The sequence below is a fragment of the Cynoglossus semilaevis genome, chromosome 1 (genome assembly GCF_000523025.1).
Source record: "Cynoglossus semilaevis isolate Cse_v1.0 chromosome 1, Cse_v1.0, whole genome shotgun sequence".
Lineage (NCBI taxonomy): Eukaryota > Metazoa > Chordata > Actinopteri > Pleuronectiformes > Cynoglossidae > Cynoglossus > Cynoglossus semilaevis.
The window spans coordinates 32,839,490-32,864,402 of NC_024307.1; the positions used below are offsets into that span (position 1 = coordinate 32,839,490).

General features: G+C 39.9%; 1 protein-coding gene across 2 annotated transcripts in view; it reads left to right on the plus strand.

The window, feature by feature from the left end:
- LOC103391165 (RAS guanyl-releasing protein 2) overlaps positions 1 to 24,377 on the plus strand; it is a 39,473-nt gene extending 15,096 nt beyond the window's left edge. The window contains exons 5-17 of one of the 2 annotated variants that reach the window (XM_008327339.3): positions 188 to 319; positions 784 to 934; positions 2,355 to 2,528; positions 6,554 to 6,670; positions 7,029 to 7,310; positions 10,456 to 10,530; positions 11,614 to 11,736; positions 12,538 to 12,653; positions 12,752 to 12,893; positions 18,406 to 18,442; positions 20,626 to 20,784; positions 21,785 to 21,847; positions 22,599 to 22,759. In XM_008327339.3, the coding sequence (XP_008325561.1) occupies positions 188 to 319; positions 784 to 934; positions 2,355 to 2,528; positions 6,554 to 6,670; positions 7,029 to 7,310; positions 10,456 to 10,530; positions 11,614 to 11,736; positions 12,538 to 12,653; positions 12,752 to 12,893; positions 18,406 to 18,442; positions 20,626 to 20,784; positions 21,785 to 21,843 (1,567 nt within the window). In that variant the 3' untranslated portion in view covers positions 21,844 to 21,847; positions 22,599 to 22,759. Of the gene's footprint in view, positions 1 to 187; positions 320 to 783; positions 935 to 2,354; positions 2,529 to 6,553; positions 6,671 to 7,028; positions 7,311 to 10,455; positions 10,531 to 11,613; positions 11,737 to 12,537; positions 12,654 to 12,751; positions 12,894 to 18,405; positions 18,443 to 20,625; positions 20,785 to 21,784; positions 21,848 to 22,598 lie in introns of both variants that reach the window. The other variant, XM_025054490.1, reaches the window with a different exon arrangement.
- The last annotated feature ends 536 nt before the right edge of the window (positions 24,378 to 24,913 follow it).

The following is a 24,913-nucleotide window of genomic DNA, read 5'->3' on the forward strand; positions in this document are numbered from 1 at the left end:
AAACATGATTCGAGCTACGAGCACCTCGATTTATGAGCTCTGGAAAGGATTTATTCCAAGCTTCCACTGTATTTCCAGATGAAATCTCATGAAGTACTTTTTGAGTGACAGTGAGGAGGATCTCACTGGGACTCCAACACTCTCTTCCTGCCTCTCTCTCTCTGAAACCCTTTGTTCTCCCTCACAGGTACTGGATCTCCGAGTTTCCAGCAGAGTTCACTCTGAACCCAGAGCTGGCGGACCAGATCAAAGACTACAAAGACCTCTTGACCACCGAGGGCAACGAGAGCCAGAGTCAGCTCATTGACCTCGACAGTGTGTGAGTGGAGAGGCTGCTGAAAGCTGATCTCTGTCACCGGTGTTAACGAAGCGTTTCTGTGTGTGGATGTTGACGTCAGCGTGGTCTTTTTTTTTTTTTTAATAGCCTGATCTCAGCCTGAGTTGTGCAGGGTCAGCGTTTACTCTTCTTCCAATAAAAGCCTTGTCTGCGTGACCTCCCTAGCGCTCTGTTAGAACAAACTTTGCCTGACAATTGTTGAATATTTTTCATTTTTGTTGCCTTTTATAGGAGCGTTTACTCTCAAAGAGTTTCAAATCTACTTTAGTTTCAGTCCTAAAGTGAGTAGTATCTGTAAAAAGCACATAAAATTTGATCAAAATCTATTCCAGGGGTTAAATGTTTACTTTACCAAATACAACATGCGCCATTGCAAGAAAGTCCAGGGACCGTCTGACTATTTCCCCACAAAAACCCTTTAAAAACAGTGTGAGTTTTTTCCGCAGGCCGTCATATAAATGGAAGCGGCAGGTGACTCAGCGTGTCCCGTCCATGTCCAAAAAGAGGAAGATGTCCCTCCTCTTCGACCACCTCGACTCATGTGAACTGGCGGAGCACCTGACCTACCTGGAATACAAATCCTTCTGCAAAATCCTGGTCAGTTTGGCCACAGTATAAAAGCTGTGACTAACATTTTTGTAGCCTTTCCTTTTAATTTTATTTTATGTGCTCTGAGTAGTTGCTAAGCAGTCTAAGTTGTTGCCATTTAGTGGCAGTAATTATATTTCTTTTTTATACCAAGGCCGGGTCGGCTAGTATCAGCCGTTACTGCGGATCAGTAATACCGCACCATTGGGCTTTTTTTGGATAATTTATTCAAATGTGATGGTGGTCGGGGACAAGATGTGGGCTGTGATCGCCACGGTGTTCTTATAAATACTTTTAGCCATGGCCAATAATATTAGCCATATTAGTCATTTTAATCATACTGAAAATTGTAATGGATTTTAAGGCAGAATGTATAGTATGCCGTAGTTCTATACAGTACATCTAGTTATTGTCTGTACTGCAGTGGTGTACCACTGTAAAGCCCTCCCTGCTGACCTTCACAGTAGGAACAGAATGATGATGTATTTCAATACATTTATCATAAATGTTTATCAAGTAATACAGAGTACTCCGTTCTCATCATTCACTCTTGTTCTCAGCTTATCTCTAGGTTGCGCTGCTTCCAGTTGCGTTTTATTTTAGCCAATCATATTTCAGCCTCATGTGTCGTGTTGAAGGAAATCTGCCCAAAGGCCTTCAGAATCAGTGGTGCAGGCGCTGGGAGCCTAAAATGAATGGCACTTCCTTCTAGCTCGCTAATAGTTATGTTAGTGGTTTGAGTGATTTGATTGGATGGTCAAAGAACACACAGCACAACTGCATCCAGCGACTTGTGCGTTAAAATTTAGTTTCCTCTGCGTCAGCTGCTTCTGTAGAGCAGACCTTCTTACGTTTTCGAACTTAGGCCATAAATACATGAGGACAGACTGGACTTTCATCGTTAGACTGGACGGAGATAGAAAGAGTGATGTTGTTAGAACTAAAGCACTAAAGCACTTTGTTTTGATGCAAATATATGTACTGACTTAGAGAATAAAATTAATTGAGGATCATTTAGCTTGAATTTCCATTTAGTTTTAGGGTAAGGGTCATTTCTGTTAAACATTGAACTCAAACCCACACTCAGACGGCCATTCTCTGACCAACAACCTGAGCTGCTCATTACTTCGACACATGAGCCGTCACAGCAATGAAAAGTTGTTTAAAGAGCTTTGTAGACAACTTTTCCCAACCTTTGGAACAGTTGTTTATTTCCTATTTATGACAGTCTGACATCGCTAAGCTAAGCTAACAATCAGCTGCAGCCTAGATCATGTTGCCAGTCAGGTTTTATTGAGTCAGTCACCGTTTGACTGTGATTTTTCGGTGATTAATCTGCTTTGATGAAACTGATGCTGTTAATTTGAAACGACTGACGTTTAAAGAGTAATGTTGCTCAATTCTTTTTTTCCCCTCTTCTTTCTCTTAGTTTCAGGACTATCACAGCTTTGTGATGCATGGCTGCACGGTGGATAACCCCATACTGGAGCGTTTCATCACGCTCTTCAACAGCGTCTCCCAGTGGATTCAGCTGATGGTGCTCAGCAAGCCCACCGCTCCGCAGAGGGCCGCCGTCATCTCCCACTTCATTAGAGTGGCAGAGGTGTGTGTGCCGGGCCCACTGCAGATGTTTCCTGTGATGGCTTTTCAGACAGATGGTTGTCATGTGCCCTGGTGGCAAAGACTGACAGGAGACGATTGCCTGGAACCAGAGAGAAACAGGAGAGGAAAGGAGTTAAATGGCAAATTGCATATTAAAAAATATGAGGAGCCACACAGGAGAGTCACAGTGTGCACATCGCAGAAGGAAGGAAGACGTCGGTACTCACATTTAGATGTTGGATTTAATTTAAAAAGGCTTTGGGGGTATTAATGTGCTCGGATGCAAACCGTCAAGTCTGCATTCAGTCTGAATCTTTAATAACAATCGAGGCAAACACTGCTTTGGGTGGCTTTTTGGCTTTATCCAAAAGACTTAATGGAGCTGCAAAATTGCCTCTATAACAATGGTGGGTCCAGATTGAAAATGAGCTAAATTTAATATGAAAGGCGTCCACTATTTAATCTAGTGGTACAACTCCAAAAAGACAAAAAAACAAAACAGGGGTTTCAAAGATTACAACATAAAATGAAGACGTAGTGATTTAAAAATACACTCACTTCCTGTTGACAATGAACAAGTCAACGATGCAGAGCAGGAATCACTGGTGTGTCACTGCAGACAGCACTAACCTTAGTTGCAATTAAAACCTTTAGAATCTGAAGGTAAAACCTTTAGAATAACGATTAAACCAGAGTAAATGAGAAGGAAAAAAATCTGTTAGACAAATAAATTAGTAATAAGTGAAACATTGATCTTGTTGTCATCTAAACAGCGGTCCGCAACCTTTTTTATACCAAGGCGTATCAGCCGTTACTGCGGATCAGTAATACCGCACCATTGTTGAAGGGTAATTAAATGTTCTAAACAAAACATCTCTCAGACTTTATTGTGTTAGTACCAGAGTCTGAATGACCTGTTGTTTTGAAACATTGACAGATTATCTTTAAATGACAAAAGTAAAGGGATATGACTGGAAGTAAATTAGTAAAACTAAAGTACATTTTTTCACTGTGTCCCACTGCGGCCAGGTACCAAATGACCTACGGACCAGCACCGGTCCCCAGACCGGGGTTGGGAATCCCCTGGTCCAAAGGTCACTTAAAGCTGCAATCTTGGGATGTTATAGTCTTTTAAAAGAGAACCAAAAAAAGGAAACCAAGAAAAAGAACTTCTGCTCTCTACTCTGTTCCTATTCACAGTTGGAGGGAGAGCACAGACCAATCCCCAGCGGGGAGCGGGATCCACCGTAGACAATCCAGTGTAAGGCCACATACAGCGTAGTACAATTGGTGCTGTGAATTAGAATTTTTCACTCTTCAAACTTCACCACGAACAAATGTCATAGCAGAAATTTGAAATATTTCCTTTTTTTTTCATCATACCAGCCTGTGTACTGTTGTCCATTGGACTACAGTACAGTACAGTGCAAACAGGCCATGCACTATAAGCCACTGTGTGTTTATAAAAAAGGCAAACAGTCAATGATGTTTGCCTCAGGGTTCCTGGTGCATTTGGTCTATTCAACTATCAACAAAAAGCATCTAATTTGAGTTCACCCTGAGGATCCTTTTCATTTTCTCCTATTTTCCTACAGATCTGCTCCGTCTTACATTTTTACTTTGTCTAGGGATGACATAACCTTTCACTCTGATTGTCCATTACAGTACAGTATAGACTAGGGTTGACCAGATACTGTTTGTTTTTACAAGCTAAAAGCAATATGAGTATTTTAATTTGCGTACTCACTGAACCGATACTGCGCATTGTAACCAATACTTTTTTTAAGGATGGTTTTCAGTAACTGGAAGGCAGTGTTACATATGTACATATGTACTGCAGGTTGCATAAATCTGTGGTTTATTTTGAGGGGGGAGGGTGTGAGCCCAGCCCAAACCACAGTGAGAAAACCAAGCAGGAAAACACTGACTGACAGTTGAATTCTCTTCTCATTTACACACGGCTATTTTAAACTAAAAGGAAACAAATATTTATGTGAGAAACAAAAACTTAAACGTGAGAGAAGCTTTTACATCACTGTCTAAAATATTGTCTACTGCTGTCTAGTAAACAAAGTATCACTTAAACTTGGGTTTGCCAACCCCCGGCAACCCCCGGTCCGGGGACCGGTGCCAGTCAAAATAGGTCATGAGATACCGGGCCACTGTGGGACACAATGAAAAAATGTACTTCAGTTTTACTCATTTGCTTCATTCAAAATGAATCCAGTCATATACCTGACAATGTTTCAGACTCTGATACTAACAGAATACAGTCTGAGAGATGTTTTATTTTGAAAATGTAATGATCCTTTAACGATAGGTGTGGTATTACCGGTTCGCAGTAATAGCTGATACCAGCTGACTGGTCCTTTGTACACAGTATTATTTAGCACAATGGTGGGTCTTCACATAATAGTATGTACTATAATATTTTCATGGGGTCTTCGCCCAATTACTAGTCCCCCATTCTCCCAGTGCTTTAGTATTGCTAACACACTATTGCTACTGCAGCGCCACTTGGTTCTTGGTCACCTATGCAGACAGACACATGACACCAACCAGTTTATAATACCTCAGTCTTTAGATGTAGCATATCATAAATCTTGTAGGAACATAATTTGTGCTCATGCCAAAAACCTCCCCTTCATTTCCAGTGTCACCAATAACTTCTAACCTACTGTTACTTTATTCACTTCAATACAAGCACTTATGGTCAATATTAAGTGCTGAAATATGCAGGCTATATAATCAGCATATATAATATGCAGCTTATAATCAGATCAATGTGTGTCTTAAAATAAGTCTGTTCAATCTGAACCCCCAAAAAACATCACCAGCTGTGTGATGACAATCAACAGCATGAGGTGTTTGAGCAGCCAGTGCCAAAAACCCTGCTCTACAAAATCCTTTATTGTTTTCCCAATTGATTAAAAAAGGAGTGTGTGAGTTATATCCAATGATCCTCTCTGGCTGCACTCCCACACACAGCAGCTATGGCTCCATTGATTTTTCACTGAAATGCAGAGTGAGCTGAAGGGCAGCATGATGCCCTGCAGTGTCATTCAAAGAGTGTTAGAGCTGGGTACGTCATTATTGACAGGGTACGGGACGGTCAATATTTTACTGTTTTCATGTTCAGTTCATTCAGCTCACAGGGAAGTTGAACAGCTTGGAGTCCCTTTTCCATCACTTGTTTTCATTGATGTGCTTTTCAGACCTTGTAAATGTTTTGAAGTCAACTGACAATGAATTCCTAGTTATCAATGATTAGCATGTCATTCAAGCAATTTAAATAGCAGTTGTATTGCGCAAATGCATTTTTTTAAGTTCTACCGTTTAATCCTTGAAGGCAATCCGAGTGGTTATCGAGCCTCGTTGATTTACAGCCCGCAGGGTTTGTTGGCAGGCCAATCAACCATTCACATTAATACTCATACCTATGGTCAGTCTAGAGCAGTGATCATCAACTGATGGCCCGCAGGCCTAATCTGGTATACCTTCTAAACTGGCCTGTCAGATTAAAAAAAAACCATCAAATAATACTTTTAGACAAAAATGCGATTTTTATTTAATTTTAAGTGACCCCAAGGTTTAGCGCAGTGTTTCCCAAACTTTTTTTTTCTGGGTACCCATATTTTAAAAGTCACCTTCGTGTCCCAAGTCAATAGACATTATTCGTAAACTCCTGGGAAACATGATGCGTGACGACCCAAAAAGAAATCTCTTGTGACCCCCCTGAGGGTCGCACCCCAGTCTTTGGGAAACAATGGTTAAGAGTATCCAGTAGTGAGTCCACAGTTCCTTGCAATCGTTTTGTCTATCCGATTTTCAATAATAAGACTTACTTGATTATTATTTACCGCCCTGCTGGCTAAGAGTGTCACCAAGACGTGGTATTTTAAGCTTGAGATATATCTGTGAAAGAAAAATGTTTTCCTGCAGAGGAACATGCTAATTCTGACAGCCCCGGACGTTTGTTTGCTCACTTCTATTCTGATCAAATCTGTTTCTGTTCTCCATTGACAGAAGCTGCTCCAGTTGCAAAACTTCAACACACTGATGGCGGTGGTGGGTGGCCTCAGTAACAGCTCCATCTCACGCCTGAAGGACACACAGGCCCACGTCAGTGCAGTGACCAACAAGGTGAACTCGAGTTGTTGTCGTTCTCTCAAACTGTCGCCGCTGCTCTCGCTCTCACACTTCGACAAAAATGTAAAAAAATTACGTGTAAATGTGAACACAACCTTCTCTTTTGTTTCTTCACTCCTACACAGTAGCACTTAACTGCTACGTTTTTTTTAAGCCGTATGACAAAAGTTAAAAGCAACAGTTGGAAGAGTTGCAGTAAGTTCTGTTATGTAAGTCCATCTGTTGGTAAAATTCTCTAGAATGTTTTTGATATTTTCTAGCAACTCTGGCTTTATTGCCAACTCTTGCTCTATTTCTGAGGCCTGTCCTGGTATCTACAACTAATCTCATCCCTGCAACTGCTCAAATGCAGGTTTTCAACAGCCTCATTGAACTGGTGACATCATGCGGGAACTACAGCCAATACCGCAAACGTTTCTCGGAGTGCTCCGGCTTCCGTTTCCCCATCCTTGGCGTGCACCTCAAAGACCTGATAGCTGTCCATGTGGCGCTGCCAGATTGGGTGGACAAAGAAAAGACCAGGGTCAACTTGGCTAAGACGCAGCAGCTGTACGCCATCCTTCAAGAGCTGGCCCTCATCCAGGCCACGCCTCCGAACACTGACGCCAACATGGACCTGCTCAACCTGCTGACGGTGCGTGCAGAGACAAGGAGGAATGTGTGTGTGTGTGCGTGTGTGTGTGCGGAGTCCGAGCTGAATATTAAAATTAATTCGCGGTGTACAGAGTCCGAGCTGAATATTTGGCCCAATTAAAGATGTACTCTTTAAAGATATAAGAACTGCATGTACTAGGAGGGAAACTATAATCAGACACTAGGTGAGTGAGAAGAAAACAACTGGGACTGTTAGACCTTCTTTGTTCTGCTGTGGTTAAACTGGCTCGTAGCCAGACAGACTGTTGAGTACTGTGAGAAAGAGGTAAACAGTACAGTAGAAGAAGAAAAAAAATGTAACACTATGTTGAAGCCAAACAATCTGAAACATTCAGTGTTGGCTACAAAAACTTTCAAGGTAATGCAATAATGACAATTCAAAGTGAGAGAAACCCACCCTTTGAGGCAGCTACATAACAGAAAAGATTGAAACATAAAAATCGAATCATTTACAAAATAAATAATAAGCATCGGTCGCATGGTGGCAAATGTTGGTAGAACAAACTACAACAACAAGAAGATCACTTGTATGGAGTGTGAATGTTCTCCCTGTGTGTGCTCCCTCCTACAGCCCAAAGACCATAGGTACGAGTACGAGTGTGACTATCTCTATCTCTATCTCTATCTGTCATGAACAGGCGAACTGTCCAGAGTGTACCGCTCCCTCGCCCGTAGATAGCCGATAGACCGTTTCCAGTGGCCCACGTGACCCCAAAATGAAACAAGCAGTAGATAATGATAATGAAATAGTAACCAATAAAGCAATAAAAACAGACGATGGTTATTGTAATTCTATAAACAAACAACAAAAAGAAAAGCAAAAGGCTTACATGGCAACAATGAATTATTTAAGCTATTCGAAAAGGAGTCAAAATAAGTAATATGTGAATACTTCTACTACCTCTTATTTTACTACATCTTCTAACTTACTATATTATATTTTACATATGTATATATGTGTATATATGTATATATATATATATAGGAACCTTTGAAAAACCAACCTTTTCTTGCAATACGCCATCCTATAAAAATTCCAGATTATACATAACCTATACTTAGTATGCATATATATATACTGTATATTATATTAAATACATACATTAAAAAAAATTACAGTCTCTCATATATTTTTCTGCTGCAATTATGTGTCACATTGATAATTGAAAATTCGTGTAAGTTTACATTACAATTTTAATAAGGTGTGAAAAGCAAAACTGAATTCAAGATAAGCCCATATTCAGCTTTAAATACATTTATCTCTTCTATTCAACAACTTCAACAGTGGTCACCTTTGTGTGGAGACTGGCGAAGTGCAGCAACATCAATAATTTTTCAGCCAATGCAAATACGAGCTCGATGAATTTGATCGGTTCGGGATTTAAGCGGTCCTCCGAGGATTAGCTACTGCGTGGCTACAGGTGTTTGTCTGTGGCTGGTCTGTGAGAATAAGAGAAAACAACCTGACAGCTTCCGGAGCTTAGGGCCGCCGCTGATGAATGCTGGGCACAGTCAATACTCAATTATCTTATGCGAGTGCTTATTGCAGTTTATCTGGCTGGGGCGCTGTTTGGCTGTTCACAAAATTAACAAGAGAAACTAAAGGGAATACCTGTGTCTGAGGCTGCTGAGTTACTGACTTTTTTAAAAGTCCTAGTGAAGAGAAAAGCTTTGCTTTGTTTGGCATCTTCATCCTAGTGTCGCCGTGGAGATGTCATAAGGATAAAAGAACATTTTTGCCTGCAGTGGATGCTGTTGATTGCACACAGCAGTCACTGTCATGAGCTCACTGGAGCAAAAAATAAGTGCCGCTCTCTCGACAGTTGCCATAGTGGCTGTGTCAACAACAAAAACTCCATACATGACTTAACTACGCCGACAATGAGCAGGGTGGCTCACCTAAACTGACGTGTGTTAATTCAAGGTTTGTTTTTTTTAAAATGCACAAGGAAATAATTCAAAACCTTTTAGTGAAACTTATAGCAAACCTATTGGAAATTGAACTTCTGCACATTTTCGTCCATCTGCAACAGTGTCTCCAGACCCTTTTTGGAGCCACAGCACTTATATTAAATTAGATTAAGATTATTATTATTATTAAGATTGCAAGGTTCTTCTAGTTTCAATTTATTCACAAATGACTTTCTTCATGGGAAACCTGAGCTGGTTTGGTTGAACACCACCTTGATATACTATCAGGAATTGAAGAAAGATAACATAATTGGGAATCACTAATTTAAAAGACAAACAAAATAAATTACCTTTGTTAACATGTGCTTTCAGGTTGAAGGCAGTGTTGATGAGCTTTTCGTAGAAAATCTTTTTTTTCTTCAATATTTTATTTTGATATTAAAGAAAATTTTGTTGTTTTTTCAAATATTATTTTGATATTAAAGAAAATTTTGTTCTTGTCATACCGTACTTAGTTTTTTCAAATGCTGTATAATTAATGATCTTCAGTTGTTAACCCTGATTCTTAAACTTTCTGTCATTCCATTTTTGGCTAGTGAGCAATTTACAAGGAAGAACTTTTACTGCAGCCTTCTGAAAAAACAATATTTTATTGATGAATAATTTGGATTTTTTGCGAAAGACCCAACAATGATCAGGCGACTCTACAATTTGATTACGCTTCTTTGAATGACACAGACTTGCAATCGTCATGAAAAGTGCTAAAATAGCTTCCATAATGTGTTCATGTGTAATAGATTCGAGATTAGATTTGGGAGCAGCCAGAGAATAGGAAATTCTAATCATTACAAACTGCAACAGGTGTTAGTCATCCATTACTTCAGGCTGTTTACACCATCCAGTCTGCTTCCTCTAAATTTAGTCATCCTTTTCTCTTTCCGGCCAACTCTTGAGTCCTTCCCTTGTGTCTAATTGTCCTTTGTTTAGTCTTTGTGGACCGAGTCACTGTGATGCAGCACCTTTCTTCAGTTTATCACCTGACTGTTATCTCATCTTGTCGTTCTGTAGACAGCAGACGTGATCCTTTGTGTTTCTTTGTCTGTAGCAGCTAAATCTTTTCTTTGAACGTTCTCGCCTGCAGTTCCTTCTGTTTACATTTCATTTCCTCCATCTGAAACAGATGGAACGGCAACTGAAGTTATTCCTCTGTGCAGGTTTCTCTGGACCAGTATCACACAGAGGAGGAGATCTACCAGATGTCACTGCAGAGAGAACCACGGAAACCAGTGGTGAGCAGATGGATGGATAGATGGATAGATAGATGGATGGATGGATAGATGGATGGATAGATAGATAGATAGAAGGATGGATGGATGGATGGATGGATAGATGGATAGATAGATAGATAGATAGATAGATGGATGGATAGATAGATAGATGATAGATGGATGGATCGATAGATAGATGATAGATGGATGGATCGATAGATAGATGATAGATGGATAGATGGATGGATGGATAGATTCTCTTTGTCTTAGGAGTTTTTTTTATCAGAGAGAAAGACACGAACATGGCCTACTAAGATTTGTTTTGTTACCATACCAACAGATGACTAAGGATTTAATAAAAACACCTCAATACACATGTCTTTTCCGGTTACCGGCACAGTGGTTGATGAGATGATAAAACCTCATCAACCACTGTGCTGTTTTAACAGTTTATTTTGGGGCCAATGCAGGAGACAGTTTCATTTTTATTTTCCATTGAAATGCGTCAATGCTGTAAGCTCTGCTCACTTTCCGGCTGTGGACAGCCAGTCCAAACTATGCAGAAAGTTTACTCTATTTATTGTTCTTATTTTTATCTACCTATTTTATCATGTATATGTTTTTATTTTTCTATTTAATTTTTTCCAGTATTATATTAAATGTGTTTTCTTCAGTCGTGTTGATATGTTGTCTAATGTGATCAATGTCAGTTTGAAGAATTATTATTTAAAATAGTACAAAAAGTTACAGTACTTGAGAACACAAATGAACATACTCATACATGTGTCAGTTATTGGGACATCCTTATTTTATGTGGCTGCTAATTTACCCTACACCTGTTGTAATCTAACATTTACGTCTGATTGGTTTAAATGTGGCTTTTCACACCATATTTGTCCCATTTGACTTGTCCTCTAACCAAGCTAATGATGTTACAAATGCACATAAACGTTAAATGGAGGATCCTATTGGAAATCTTTATCTTCATTCTCTCATGACATTTGAATCCCACTGGTATAACCTTTGACCCCTGATTTGATTAGCCGCTGCCAGTTTGTTTTGTTTTTTTCTTTCTGACCTCACTCCTTTCGGTTTTGTCTGTAGCAAAACTCCAGTCCAAGCCCGACACCTGATCCCAAACCTACAATGATTGACGAGTGGGCCGTGTCTGTCAAGCCAAACGCTGACCCTACGGTCATCAAGAACCACATAGAGAAGATGGTGGAGGTGAGTGGACTCCTGACTTCAAAAACACAACAACACAAATACACTTTAAACTAACTTTTTTAAAAATAACTTTTTTTAAACACATATGTAAATATATATACATATATATGTAAATATATCTATATATATTTACATATATATGTATATATATACTCTACACTACACTACAGTGTGTTCTGTGTAAACTTGAGGCTAAAATCATATGTTGAATGCTAGTTTTCATTCTCAACAACTTCTACGGTGAAAACAAAAAGAACAAGATTCCAACTTTTGATTAGATAGAAAGAAATTTAGGCTCCAGCAGCAGTACAGCACCAAAACAGCAGTAAACAACACACAAATAGGTAAAATACAATAAAATACAAACATGATTTATGTTATTTATGTATATATCAAACATATATTTACACAACTGCCAAATGATACACACTTTGTGAAGTAATTTCCGAGCGTAAATATTAAAGTTTATGAAGCACAGTTACTAAGATTTAGCACCCTCTAGTGGAGAAGGTAGATGAGGTGGTTGGGTATTCCTCACCTCCTTATTTCTTATTTCCGTAACCCAATAATAAAAGAATAAAAGAGTCATAAACCAAAATTAGAACTGGATGAAAAGCAGGGATGAAATAAAAAAAATCAATTCCTATTTACAGTATATCAAGGGAGAGATAAACTTTTACTCTCTAATCTGAGCCAGTGCATCTTTCTAAAAAAAAAAAGTCTTCCTGAGCTTCACTATTTTAGAGGATGAACTGAGAACTTTCTAAAGTAACTTCCTCTTGACTTTGTTTTGATTTCCAGTCCGTCTTCAAGAACTTTGACAGCGACGGCGATGGCCACATCTCCAGGGATGAATTTGAAGCAATCAGGAACAACTTCCCCTACCTCAGCAAGTTTGGAGAGCTGGACAAGAATCAGTGAGGCCCACCATAACATGTCACACAAATATAAATACTGTACAGTAGCCAGCAGCAAAGACGTCCATCCCTCTTGTGTCTTTTATTTGCTGTCACAGAGACGGGAAGATCAGCAGGGAGGAGATGATTGACTACTTCATGAAAGCCAGCTCTCTGCTTAACTGCAAGATGGGTTTCATCCACACTTTTACTGAGACCACCTACGTCAAGCCCACGTTCTGTGAACACTGTGCCGGCTTTGTGAGTAAACACCTCACACTTGTATGCTAACAGTTTCTCTATTTTAAACAGACCAGGATTTTTTTTTCTTGCTTTGTGACTGTGTAGACGATTGCGAAACTGGGTCAGCTGTATGAGGATGTACAAAACCCTCAAGGCACCTGGAAAGACCACGGATAAATATTGATCTTTGCCCGTGTGTACAGTGGAACCTTGAGATACGTACATAATCTGTTCCAGGACCGAGCTTGTACCTCGACGTGCTCGTATCTCAAATCATTTTTCCCCGTAAGAAATAATAGAAAAAAATATGAATCCCATCCGGCCCTCTAAAAAAACTCCCTTATTAGTGTAATTAATAACATGTTTTTAATTGCTATAGGGACAAACACAAAAATTATAGTATATAAGGATTCCTGTGATATAACATAAAATGTGGTTTTAATTATGAGTTCTTACCTTCGAGACAGACGATACAGTAGCTGCTAATGGAGGAGGAGGAGGAGGAGGAGGGAGGAGAGTTGGCCCGGATGTAGACACTTGATTCTGTACCGTACCTTACATGTACACTAAACTATGTACACGTAACTTACATGAACTTATTATTAATACCTTACATGTACACTACGTAACTTACTATTAATTTTTTTGTTTCTTTGTTTTTTTACTTTTCTATGTTTTTATTTTTACTTTTTTTGATTTGTATTCTTTCTTTAGCAAAATAGAGAAAAAATCACGTGCATAACGCAAACAATACGAAAGACTCAGGAGATACGTGTGGAAGTCGACGAACACGCGAATTGAACGAGTGAGTCGGCGTGGGCTGTTCCGAGTGCTCGGCCACCTAGTGTCGGTGTCTGTAAGCGCTCTCGTATCTCAAATCTTTACTTGTATCTCGAAGCAAACATTTGCTCGAAGGCTTCCTCGTATCTCGAAATACTCGTATTTCAAGGCGCTCGTATCTCGGGATTCCACTGTATTCTAATGCTTGGATTTCCTCACTGAACACCGTTAATGACCCGCTGTTTTATTTTCTTCGGAAACGTGAAAGGTCATCTTTGCTCACACCTGCAGTCCACTGTCATGCTGTAGCACTTCATTATCCGTCTCAGCAGTCTCCAGGAGCAGCTGATAGCACCATTCCTCATAGGATCGTACTGCCAGGTCAGGGCAATGCCAATTACTTTGAGCAACAGCGGCACACTGCTGAAGATGCATTCTGGGAAATATGAGAGGAAGGTAATTGGGCAGGATGATAACCCTCCTCTGTTGCTGTGCTGCGGTTGTGTAGGTGTCCTCTGGCCCCTTAACATTCCTTGAAGTCCCCAAAGGAACTGAGTGTTATTTAGACCCAGACGGTGAGTCAGCGCTCAGCTGTAATGAGAACCATGGTATTGAACTATTGATATCGCAGTGACATCCCATTCATCGCTCTGTACTTGGAAAGGCATTGCAGTACCCAAAATAGAAAGATCGCAGAACACACTGCTGGTGTTTACTTAGTCACCGACACTCAAATTAGCATAGCTTTGGACACAGACCAGCACACATGCATAATGTTCCCAAGAGGGAGGCTCGAGCATCATGAAGGGAAACTCAGCATAGAGCCCAGGGAGAGATAAGACCGTGTCAGTGTTTCTGTCTGTGCTGTGTATATAGTAAAGCTGAATTCACCAGCCGCTTCATCATGTGCTCACTCCACACTCTCCTCTTGGCTCCCTGTGCAATAACAGTATTATCCCGCAGTCCATTTTTCACAATTTTTTTCACACATTTTCGGTCTCAAATACACTGCACAAAGCCAAGCCGGGGCGCTGGAGACTCACCTCCAGTGAGTCACACGGACCCTCACAGTCTTGCACAGTTTAGCCCAGGCATGGACAATCTAAGGCCCGGGGGCCGGATGCGGCCCGCCAAACTTGTCCAAATGATATAATTGGTTTGTATTGTGATTATACTTCTGTCTTTTCCCTGCAATGCCCACGTTTTCCCTATAGATGGTGTAAAGAACAGTAAAAGCACTTTAGCATTTTAGCCTATATGCATGATTTTTACATTTCATTTGTCGTTCCCTGCAATAACGCTCTGTCTATCTGCTCCTGACCCGGCTCCCCTGTCAAATTTTAGGACGAAATTTTAGCCCACTAGTCAAAAAGTTTGGCCATACCTGGTTTAGCCTTTGACCTCCATGCTAATTACTGCCACACGGATGAGGGTAACACAATGCCACAAGTAATATGTGAAGGGTTTTGCACGTAGATTCCGAGTAGATCACCACGAGAGACACGCACGCTGTCAAAGGTGATAAGGAAAAAAAAAGTAGGAGTAAATCTCATAATTTTTTATGGTTTGTCACTGTTATAATGTCAGGAGTTAAAATGTTACTTTGGGAGAAGAAAGTCTCTCTGGCTCTGTCAAGTTTATGTCTTCAATATAAAAGCAACAAACGTAGTGGCTATTAATAAAAAATAGATACTTTGTCACCAGTGCCTCCTATTGGTTCTGCTTTTTGTAGTTTAAGGAGCTTAAGGTCCAATCTTTCAGCAGACATACAGAGACACACAGACACACAGAGTACAGAAAGTACAGACGGAGTACACAGAGTACAGACACAAAGCTTTGTCGAACTTTATGTACTTACTGTGTGTAATGGTTATTATCGAGCTACATAATGCATCATAGTTCGTCAGCCCACAGGTCAGTTTTTTTTTTCTTTCTTTTGTCTAAAGAAAATCTAAAATTTATAGTATGCTAGTGAAGTAAAAATAAACTTTGGCTGCTTTATATTTAAGTATTTAAATATACAGGTAAAGTACTTTGGGGGTACTTTAATAAAGACTCACGTAGCCATATCTCTATACACGGTAAATTCGCAGTACATAATTCTTGTTTTTTTTTTTGACTGTTTTCAGTGGATTTACACAGCAACATGTAACATGTCAATGTAATGTTTTTTCCAACATAATACTAGGGTTAGGGTTGTGGCTGCTGTGATTGGTTGCAGCTTTTGTGCTATACTAACTATGCTGTGAGCTCAGTGACCTTTTTTCGAGCTCAAGCTGAATGGCAGTAACAGTATTAGGTTTGAACTGTGTTTACTACTCTCCAAGTGCCTTTTACAGTAGAACTGTGTTTACAGTGCTCTGTGCACTGAGTCTGCGCCGCTCGCTGTGCTTTGAACTAGCATGTGATCCTGCCAATAAAAACATGAACTCATGTGTAGGCACGAACCATGGCATCGAAATTTCGAAAATTGCTCTAATATTATTGCTATGTATTTTTTTGCCAAGTGTACCTCCACTGTTCAACCTGTTTTATTTTAGGTATTGTCTCTTGTTTGCAGTTAAAGAACTTCCATTTCTAGGCTTATCTTCCATTTTCATACAACACAAATTCAATTGTTTTTAGTCGTGAACACATGTTTTTTTTATTATGGGAATTTCTCAGGCAGTAGTCACTGACTCCAACTATGCATATAAGTGTCTGTTCCTATGTACAGGGGTGCATTTACTGGAGGATGTGCCCGCATGTTTGCGTGTAGGTTTGTGTGTTCCTATGTGTGTGTATATGCAGAGGTCAGGATGTTTTTGTTTCCCTCCTCAGATGTGCCAATGCAGTGTGTGATCTCCAGCTTGGTGCTTTCATGTCATTGTTCCCCCACTGTCCGTGAGGTCACTAAACAGCACTTGATGTCTGGGACCCCCACCCCCTCGCTCCTCCCTCCCTTCCATCGCTCTCCCTCTGCTTCTCCTTCACATCTTTCTCTGTTTCATTGTGACATTTTCTTTTCTCAGTGTCTCCGGCATCACCAGCCTGTATCAGGATGTGTTTGAAATGAATACATGGGGCAGTGGTGGCTTAGTGGTTAAGGAAGTGGACTTGGGTCCGGAAGGCTTCAGGTTCCAGTCCACCAGCTGCCAAGTTACCACTGAGGTGCTCTGAGCATGGCAGCGTCCACACACACTGCTCCCCAGGCGCTTAAAGCTGCCCACTGTTCACTTTGGTGATGGGTTAAAAGCAGAAGTCACATTTCAGAGGAGTTGACTTTCCTTTCTTTTCCTATAAAAATACAAAACCTGTCTGTGCTGCTGTCACTTCACTGCACGCCCGGGTTCAGGGTTGTTTCATGTCACGGTTCACTAGAGCAGGAAATGTTAAATACTTTCTTGACTAAGCAAATGCCTAAAATTCAAATACAGTCCTGTATAATATATAATCACACAAGCTGCAGAAACAGGAGAAATAAGAACAGTACAGGGAAACAAAAGTGTTTCCTGGCCTTTTTGTGTAAAGTTTAGCCATTGACCTATGATCTAAATCCAGGCGTGGGCTAACTGTTTGGGCCACGATTGTCTAAACCAGGGGGGCCGGGTCAGGAAGAGATCAGTGGAGCGTTCATGTGAACTACGATAAATGACATGTAAAAGTCACGCATAAAGGCTAAAATGCTAAAATGTTTTTATCATGTTCTACGCCATTTATTGGGGAAACGTGGGTATTGCAGGGAAAATGCAGAAGAATAGTGATAATATAGATCAATTATATAATTTGGAAAAGTTTGGTGGGCAGGATTAAAAAGCTGAATGGGCCACATCCGGCCCCCGGGCCTTAGTTTGCCCATGCCTGATCTAAAGAATGAGAAAGCCTGATAATGTGACTGAGGTGAATTGAGGTTATTCAAGTTGTAAAAACCGATTATGTTTTAAGTTACTTACTAGAACCATAAAAAAAAATGACAAAAATGTGTCTGGAGGATTCTGGTTTCCTATTTTCTTGGCTTATTTTGGTTGTCTGTTTTTATTTAACTTTTTTATTTAACTCATTGGCTGCCAGCACACATCCATCTTTATGCTAATCTCCCATCAAAAGTGGCACTGCTGTCCCCTAGTGGCTCAGTTCATCTGTTCCTCTGCTCCATTGAAAACACAACTGACTTCTATAGACATCAGTGGCAGCCAATGAGTTAACAGAAGTATCCCAGTTAATACAGTCATCTGTGTGTTCTTTTGGCAAGTTCACTTTGGTGATTCCTAATGATTTATTATGTACTGTATAATATTTTGCAACACCTCACCTCATGATTATGTTTCACAGTAAAGTGTAGTTGCCAAAATAGGAATCGATTTATAAACTGAAACACTCCAAATTCAGCCAAGGCGGCACAGTCTCAACTTACTCCCACTTCCTGTTGCTGCCTCAGTATTCCAGGTATGTCAAACGAAATGGTATTAATTTAGCTACGAGTGGCAATACAAGACACATTTGTCTAAATTCTTTTATTGCTTTTACATCAAAGTCATTTTTTTTGTTTTTAATTGTTTGTTTTTTTAAAACTAATAATTAGTTTAAAAAAACCCTTGTATTTGTAACTAGTAAGTAGTGACCAACAGATCTGCACCATTCCACGCTCCAGGGGTTGGGGACCCCTGCTATAGATTACAGAAGTGTATATACAGTGTCTCCATTTATCTAAAATTAACCCCCCCGATCTCCCACGCCCCCACACTGACCATCTCTTCCCTTGTGCCTGCAGATATGGGGCTTCTACAAGCAAGGCTACAAGTGTAAAGGTAAGAAAACTCTCGTCATGCGCCATCTGCTGCACAGCGGGGCACTTTCCACACAGATGTATTCTTCAAAGCATCAGTCATTTATTCTAATTGTCTGTACACGTGTACATGAGCAGAGTCTCTGGAGCTAAAGTCAATGTACTCATCATCACAGAAGCGGTGTGTCATACTCTTATACTGTAGTATCAACAGGCAGAGCTCCACCTGCTGACGGCTGGGACACCTGGGACTGTAACACTCATTTAGTGATGTCATTCAGCTGAAAAAACCCCCCTCAAACTCATCATCCCCTTCTATTGGTCAATAGGTTGAAAGAACCATACACACTCACACTTCCTGTTCTCCACCTCCCAGTTTGGTGCTGTTGGTGGCCACCTCTGCTGATGCTAGGACGCTAAGTAGCAATAATCTGTACACGTCCAGCTCTCTAACTACCTTCTCTGTAGACGTTCCCAACCAGCTGTGAAGCATCAGCTTTTCAAAGCCCTGCCAGAACGACAATGCTAATTGCAAACTTCTCCATCTGCTGGAGTGACTGATGAAGTGGCTCAGCTTGGCCACATTAACAGAAACAGTATTTAATGAATGGCATTTTAATTGCAGCTTTTTGACAGACTGAAATAATCTTTATCAGATTAAAAATGGTCTGGCAAAGTTTTTGTGAAAATGTATCTTTGAAAAAAAAAAGTCAGTGAAATATTGTAGTTTGTAAGTTGGAATCATTGGTACTGCATTGACTTAAGCTTTTTTTTTCGAAATCTTTTCAAGGTTGTGTTTTGTCTTCTGTTATTTCTTAACTCAAGGAACCTTGGGTTAAGAAATTCTCAGGTAGTACTCTGTTTACTGTTTAAGAAAGGTTGACAAATATCACCTTGTCAACAGATGATACAGTGATATATTTAGATAAATAAATGGAATACAAGTTGTGGAATGTTTTTACTCGTACCAGACACAGTTTTCACCAAACATTTCTCAATTCCTACGTTGTTCGTTGTCTCATTTAAATTTTGCTTAGAACTTGGCTTCTAAAAGACCTGACTTGGGGCCCTTTTTTGGCCCATGAACCTCCCCAGGTCCGGCCCTCAATTAGATGCCAATAATGATAACATTTTTAATATTTAATCTTTTTTTTTGTTCATTCATTGCTCATTAATTGTACTATTTGGACACTTCTATTATACCGTATTCCTTCATTAATATTTGTCTACTTGCGTACTTATTCTACTTATTACTTCTTAAGATAGATAGATGATAGATGAAAGATGGATCTATGGATAGACGTAGCTGTGTCAAAAGAAAGCGAGTAAAACTCTTGTATAAATTGATGCAAGATTTCCCTCAAAGTTTGGACACAACTACTTTTCCAGAGTCTCGTTCTCACTTCTCTCTAACTACTCTGATTGCGAGTGCGCGACTGGTGCGACTTGTTAGACTACATAATGAGTCCGGAGGAAGTCGATGAAAGACCCCGATTCATCCTCCTTACCATCGTTAGCCTGTACTTAGGCAGAGCGTGACAGACAGCAGAGTGACATTATTAAAATAAATCACCTGCATGTTGAATACGTGACTGTGCAAAGATGAACATAGATTTTTTTTTTTTATAATTGATAAAAGGAATTTAAAAAGCGGTTAATGAACAGCCGTGCTGTGAGGAGAGAGCGACAGCACGTTAGAACATACCATAAAACAATCCACTTATAAAAATAGGATTTGTCATGACAGAAGGTGGGCACTTGACCTGCAGGGGGGGTGATCTTGTTACAGTGTCTGACTGAAGGAGAATCAGGTTTTTCCTCCTTAAAAAGCCTGTTAGACTGTGAAGAGGTGGTAATGAGATAAAGTCCTAATCCTCGACGCTGCTTTGCTAAAAATTACAAAATAATAAAGTGTGAAGGACAACAGCCAACAGAGTGGGATTATTATTTCCTTTATACTCTCAGACAGTCTTCAGTGTGCTGCTGCCTGGCCCGTCACACCTCTGCTCCAAGACTATTCCTGGTTGACAGAGTTGTTATCGGGGAGCAGTCAGACTCACCTTGTGTGTGTAGGTGTCAGTACTTTTGTGGCTGCAAGTTGAGTTGTTGAAAAACACTTTCCTGTTCTCCTCCTACACCACCCCTCTGCTGACCTTTGACCTTGCGTCTTCTTCTGTCTCTCACTCCGATCTCCCCCGTGAGCAGCGTGTGGCGTGAACTGTCACAAGGCCTGCAGGAGCCGCCTGGCCGTGGAGTGTCGCAAGAGGACGAAGAGCATCAGTCACGAGTCTCCACCAGGTCTCCAGTCTCGCTCCTACAGCTTCCCTCCACCTGCCAACAGCCCACCCAACCTACAGAACACAGGTGAGTGGAATCCCTAGAGTCAGACACACAACAAACAACAAACTGCTGGAATTTATTTCCAGGGAAAAACCTTCATACCAAGGCTAATAGTTATTATACTTTCCGGACTATTGAGCGCACCCGAATATAAGTCGCACCCACTAAATTAAAAAAGAAAAAAAATGATTGTACATATATAGGCCACACTTCTCTATAAGCTGCAGGTGTCCACGTTGTAACATGGGATTTTCACACAGACTTTGTGATTTTTTTTTCACTTTAAATTAAATAATTTTTTTTTCAAACAGTGCCTGTAACACGGCTGGTTACACGTTAGCTCTGTCCTGCTTCAGCGCCCCAACCGTAGTTGAAAAGAACAGGGGAGACTTAGTGATCTGTAGACAAATACTTTTTTTTTAACCCTGTAGCCCAGGTGAGGCAAATGTTTCTGTTTAATTTTTATTTTATTTTTGTAAGTGAGAGCAAAGACAGAACATCTCACTGCTTTAAATATGGATTTTGTTTTCTTAAAATCCTTGAAATATTTTTCCTTCAGTTATAAAGACATTTTATTACATTTATTACTTCACTCAGTATATATATATTTTAATATATGATTACAGATATCCTTTTTATGTGTACTTCGTGTTTTGTCTGTACTTTTACTCTCGCTGCCACTACGTGGCCTGCACCTCCATGTGATGTCACGCTGACATTTTCCGCAGGTATTTTCAAACAGTTGTGTCATTTGCATTGGAAATGCGATTGGTCCATCACACAGGCCACTGTCTCGGCTCTGCAGTGTTTTCATCAGATATTAGTCGAAACGCTGCTCCGTCTGACTGTTTCCCATCAGTGCGTGAACTCGCTGCATCAGTGGAGCAGACTGTCATGCCAGGCTGCTGGTAAACAGACAGAGGCCACGCATTTCATTGGCTCCTGTCTGACTCATTTGCATTTCCATCTGTGTGATAAATCTATCCCTTCTCTGTGTGCGCTCACCTTTCCGTGGGTCCGACAGTCATCGCCGAGGAGGAATTAGAGGGAGTGGAAGAGGGGGTGTTCGACGTCCACCTATAACTAGGTGAGAGAGACATCAGCGCTTTTGGCTTATTTTTGTTGAATTAACATTTTATTCTCAGAGCATCCTTAATCAACTTGTTTTCTACATAACAGTAAGTGTAAAAGTCTCAAGTACTTCTGTGTAAAGTGAACATTTTAGAACGTGGGTTTTAAGAGATTTTGTTTCCAAAACATCCAGTTAAAGACACTTCCTCCGAATGACTAATATTTACAGGCTGTAAACAGGAAGAAGGGAAAAAAACATTGGTCTGAGATAACGGATACAATTGAGGAATTAAGTCTTGTTCTTTTTTATTTAATATGTTTATTATATTTGTTTTCTATTTAATATGTTTAATATTCACACTGCTAATTTTTATTATCATAATATATTTTATATTTAGTTAAATGGTTTTTGTTACCTCATGTATATATATGTGTGTATATATACACACATATAAAGATGTGTACATATATAGACTATATAGACACGTATATAGTTATGTGTGTGTATACAGATGTGTATATATGCACACATATATAAGTATATGTGTATATACTGTATATTCATATTTATATCTATTTTTTTAAAATGTGTATATATATACACACATATACACACATGTACATATATAGTATGTTTATACATACTATATATGTACATATATACTGTATATGTACATATATACTGTATACGTACATATGTATAGTATGTTTTCATGTTAAAAACTTGCACTGAATGTGTTACTCACTGTATGACCATATTCTTGCAGGAGCCTTGACTGAAAGTCAGGTTTGGACTGGGAGACTAGAGACGGTCTCCAGCTCCTTCCGTATTTCAAAGCCGTCCTCCCCCCTCTGGTCAGCAGGAGGGTACATGAGCAGCTCTTATGGAGCCAAACACAGAATTAGCAGCAGTGTGTGAGTTCCACTGCCCCTCCACATTCAGGAGAAATTGCACTGTACCAACACAAAAAACATAAAACAAAAAAACCACAGATACCTACTGCACATGCTGCCACACAGTGGACACACTCTGCAAAGGCGGCTCACAGCTCAACACTCTCTGTGTGTGTGGAAGCCTTTGTGATTCAAAATTTGCCATTTCAGTCTATATCATTCCAGACATGTATGTACATATGGAAAGAATATATATATATATATGTGTGTGTGCGTGCGTGTGTGTGTATACTTTAAAAAATCCTGAATATAGCATTTTGTTTGTGTGTAAAATTGAGTCTGTCAGTTTAGCAAACTATGCTGGAAACTAGATTTTTTAAAAAAAAACTTTTTCTTTAATTGAATAGAGGTGCTGTTTTAACACAAAGAATGTAAATGTGCCTCTCACTGATGCTTTGTTTTTCCATCCGTGAGTATCTCTGCTCTTTAGGTTCCACCATCCAACTTTTGTAAATACATTTCAATACTGCGCTTTGACATCCTATGAAAAAAAAACAAAAAACAAAACAAGTAAAGTGTTGATTTATGGTGCCTGTCTGAAGCACTACGACAAAAGCAGTCACTCTGGCAAACACAGAACGCGGCTGAAGTGACTGCGGTAGACGGCTGACACCCGGCTGGACTTAGATTAATGTCATCTTCCGTCTCATTGTTCCAGACTATTGCTGGCTGTCCTGTAGTTATTGCTGTCGTGGTGCTTTCAATGTTCAGTATGCTGCGTATCAGTGAAGTGAAGATTCATCCTCTTTGCAATGCTGCTGTGAACGTAGCAGAGACACTGACTCGCCGCTGCTGCATGAAGATTAATCTGGGAGTGAGAAGTGTCGGTTAAAATACTATACGTTTATCCACTGTTTTATTTAAAATTAGCACTCTTTAAGAAAAAAAAAAACACTGTTTCTGAAATGTGTTTCTTTTAACATGATTTGCTGTTTGTAGATATTTTATAACAACGACGACATATTTCAAACCAGTCTTATGGATTAATCATCAACGGAGACATTGCTCCCGGAATCAAAATTAAAACCTCGGCCTCTTTAAGAAAGCCTATGAACAAAAAAAAACAAAAAAAACAAAACAAAACGGTGACAATCTGTATTGATGTGAGTTGTATTTTACAGTTATTTTGTATTCTATGCTGCATGCCTCTCTTTATGCCTTCAATGCTCCGGCCAGATTTCTCTGTTACTGATGATTTTCTAATTTCCAACATTGCATGCCAAGTCGTCATCCAGGTCTTTAATTGCAGCCTAAAGAAACATTAGATTTGTTGGCGTCAGTGTGCAGAAACATGGATTGTCATTATGTTTAGTGCTGGTTTGTAATTGGAAAAAAAACTAAACAAATCTCCATACAGCTGGTATCTTTGTTTTTCTGTATAAATAGCTAGAACGCTGCCATTTCTACTGTGTCTACTGTATTTGCCTGACGAAGAATGTTTGCTGTTGTTGTTGTTATTCCTGGGGTGGAGTGGAGTGCGTCTTTCAGACTGATGTCCATGCTGTGTTCTTGTGGTCCCCAGCTGATATTTTGTAACATCTGCTCTGGTTAAGATTTTCTGTGTCTAATAAGAATGTGACTGAGAAACAAAACAGGAAATTGACTTTTCTTTATAGATGACGGGAACTATTTTTCTTTTTACTTTGTGTTTGGCCAATGCTTTGGTCAAACAAACAAAACAAAAACAAAACAGCACATCTGGATTTCTTTTCTATTTCTGTTTCCTTACCTTTAAATCCTAAAAATATGTGTTGCTGGTAAAACACAGGTAGCGTATGATACTCTGACAAGTATGGTAGACCAATAGGACATGCGACCACAGTCGGACCCAGAACAAGAGGAGGTTCCAGAAGGACGTTGAGTGCAAAGAATGGTCGTGCATATTTGTTAGTTGTTTGGTAGTTAAATTTATCACTGACTTTGTTCACTTGTTGATCTGTTGCAAATAGTTGCACGGCCTCCATTGTTGTCTCCAACCTGGTGGATGACAGGACGAACCACGAACCACTGTAGTGCCTCGAATGTTGACATAATCCAGCTGATGTTCAGTTAGCGCTGTGCTAAATGAGAAGCTACGCTTGTCTTTCGGGTTGTCCATGATATCTGCCGCTCAGTCGCTCCATACAGA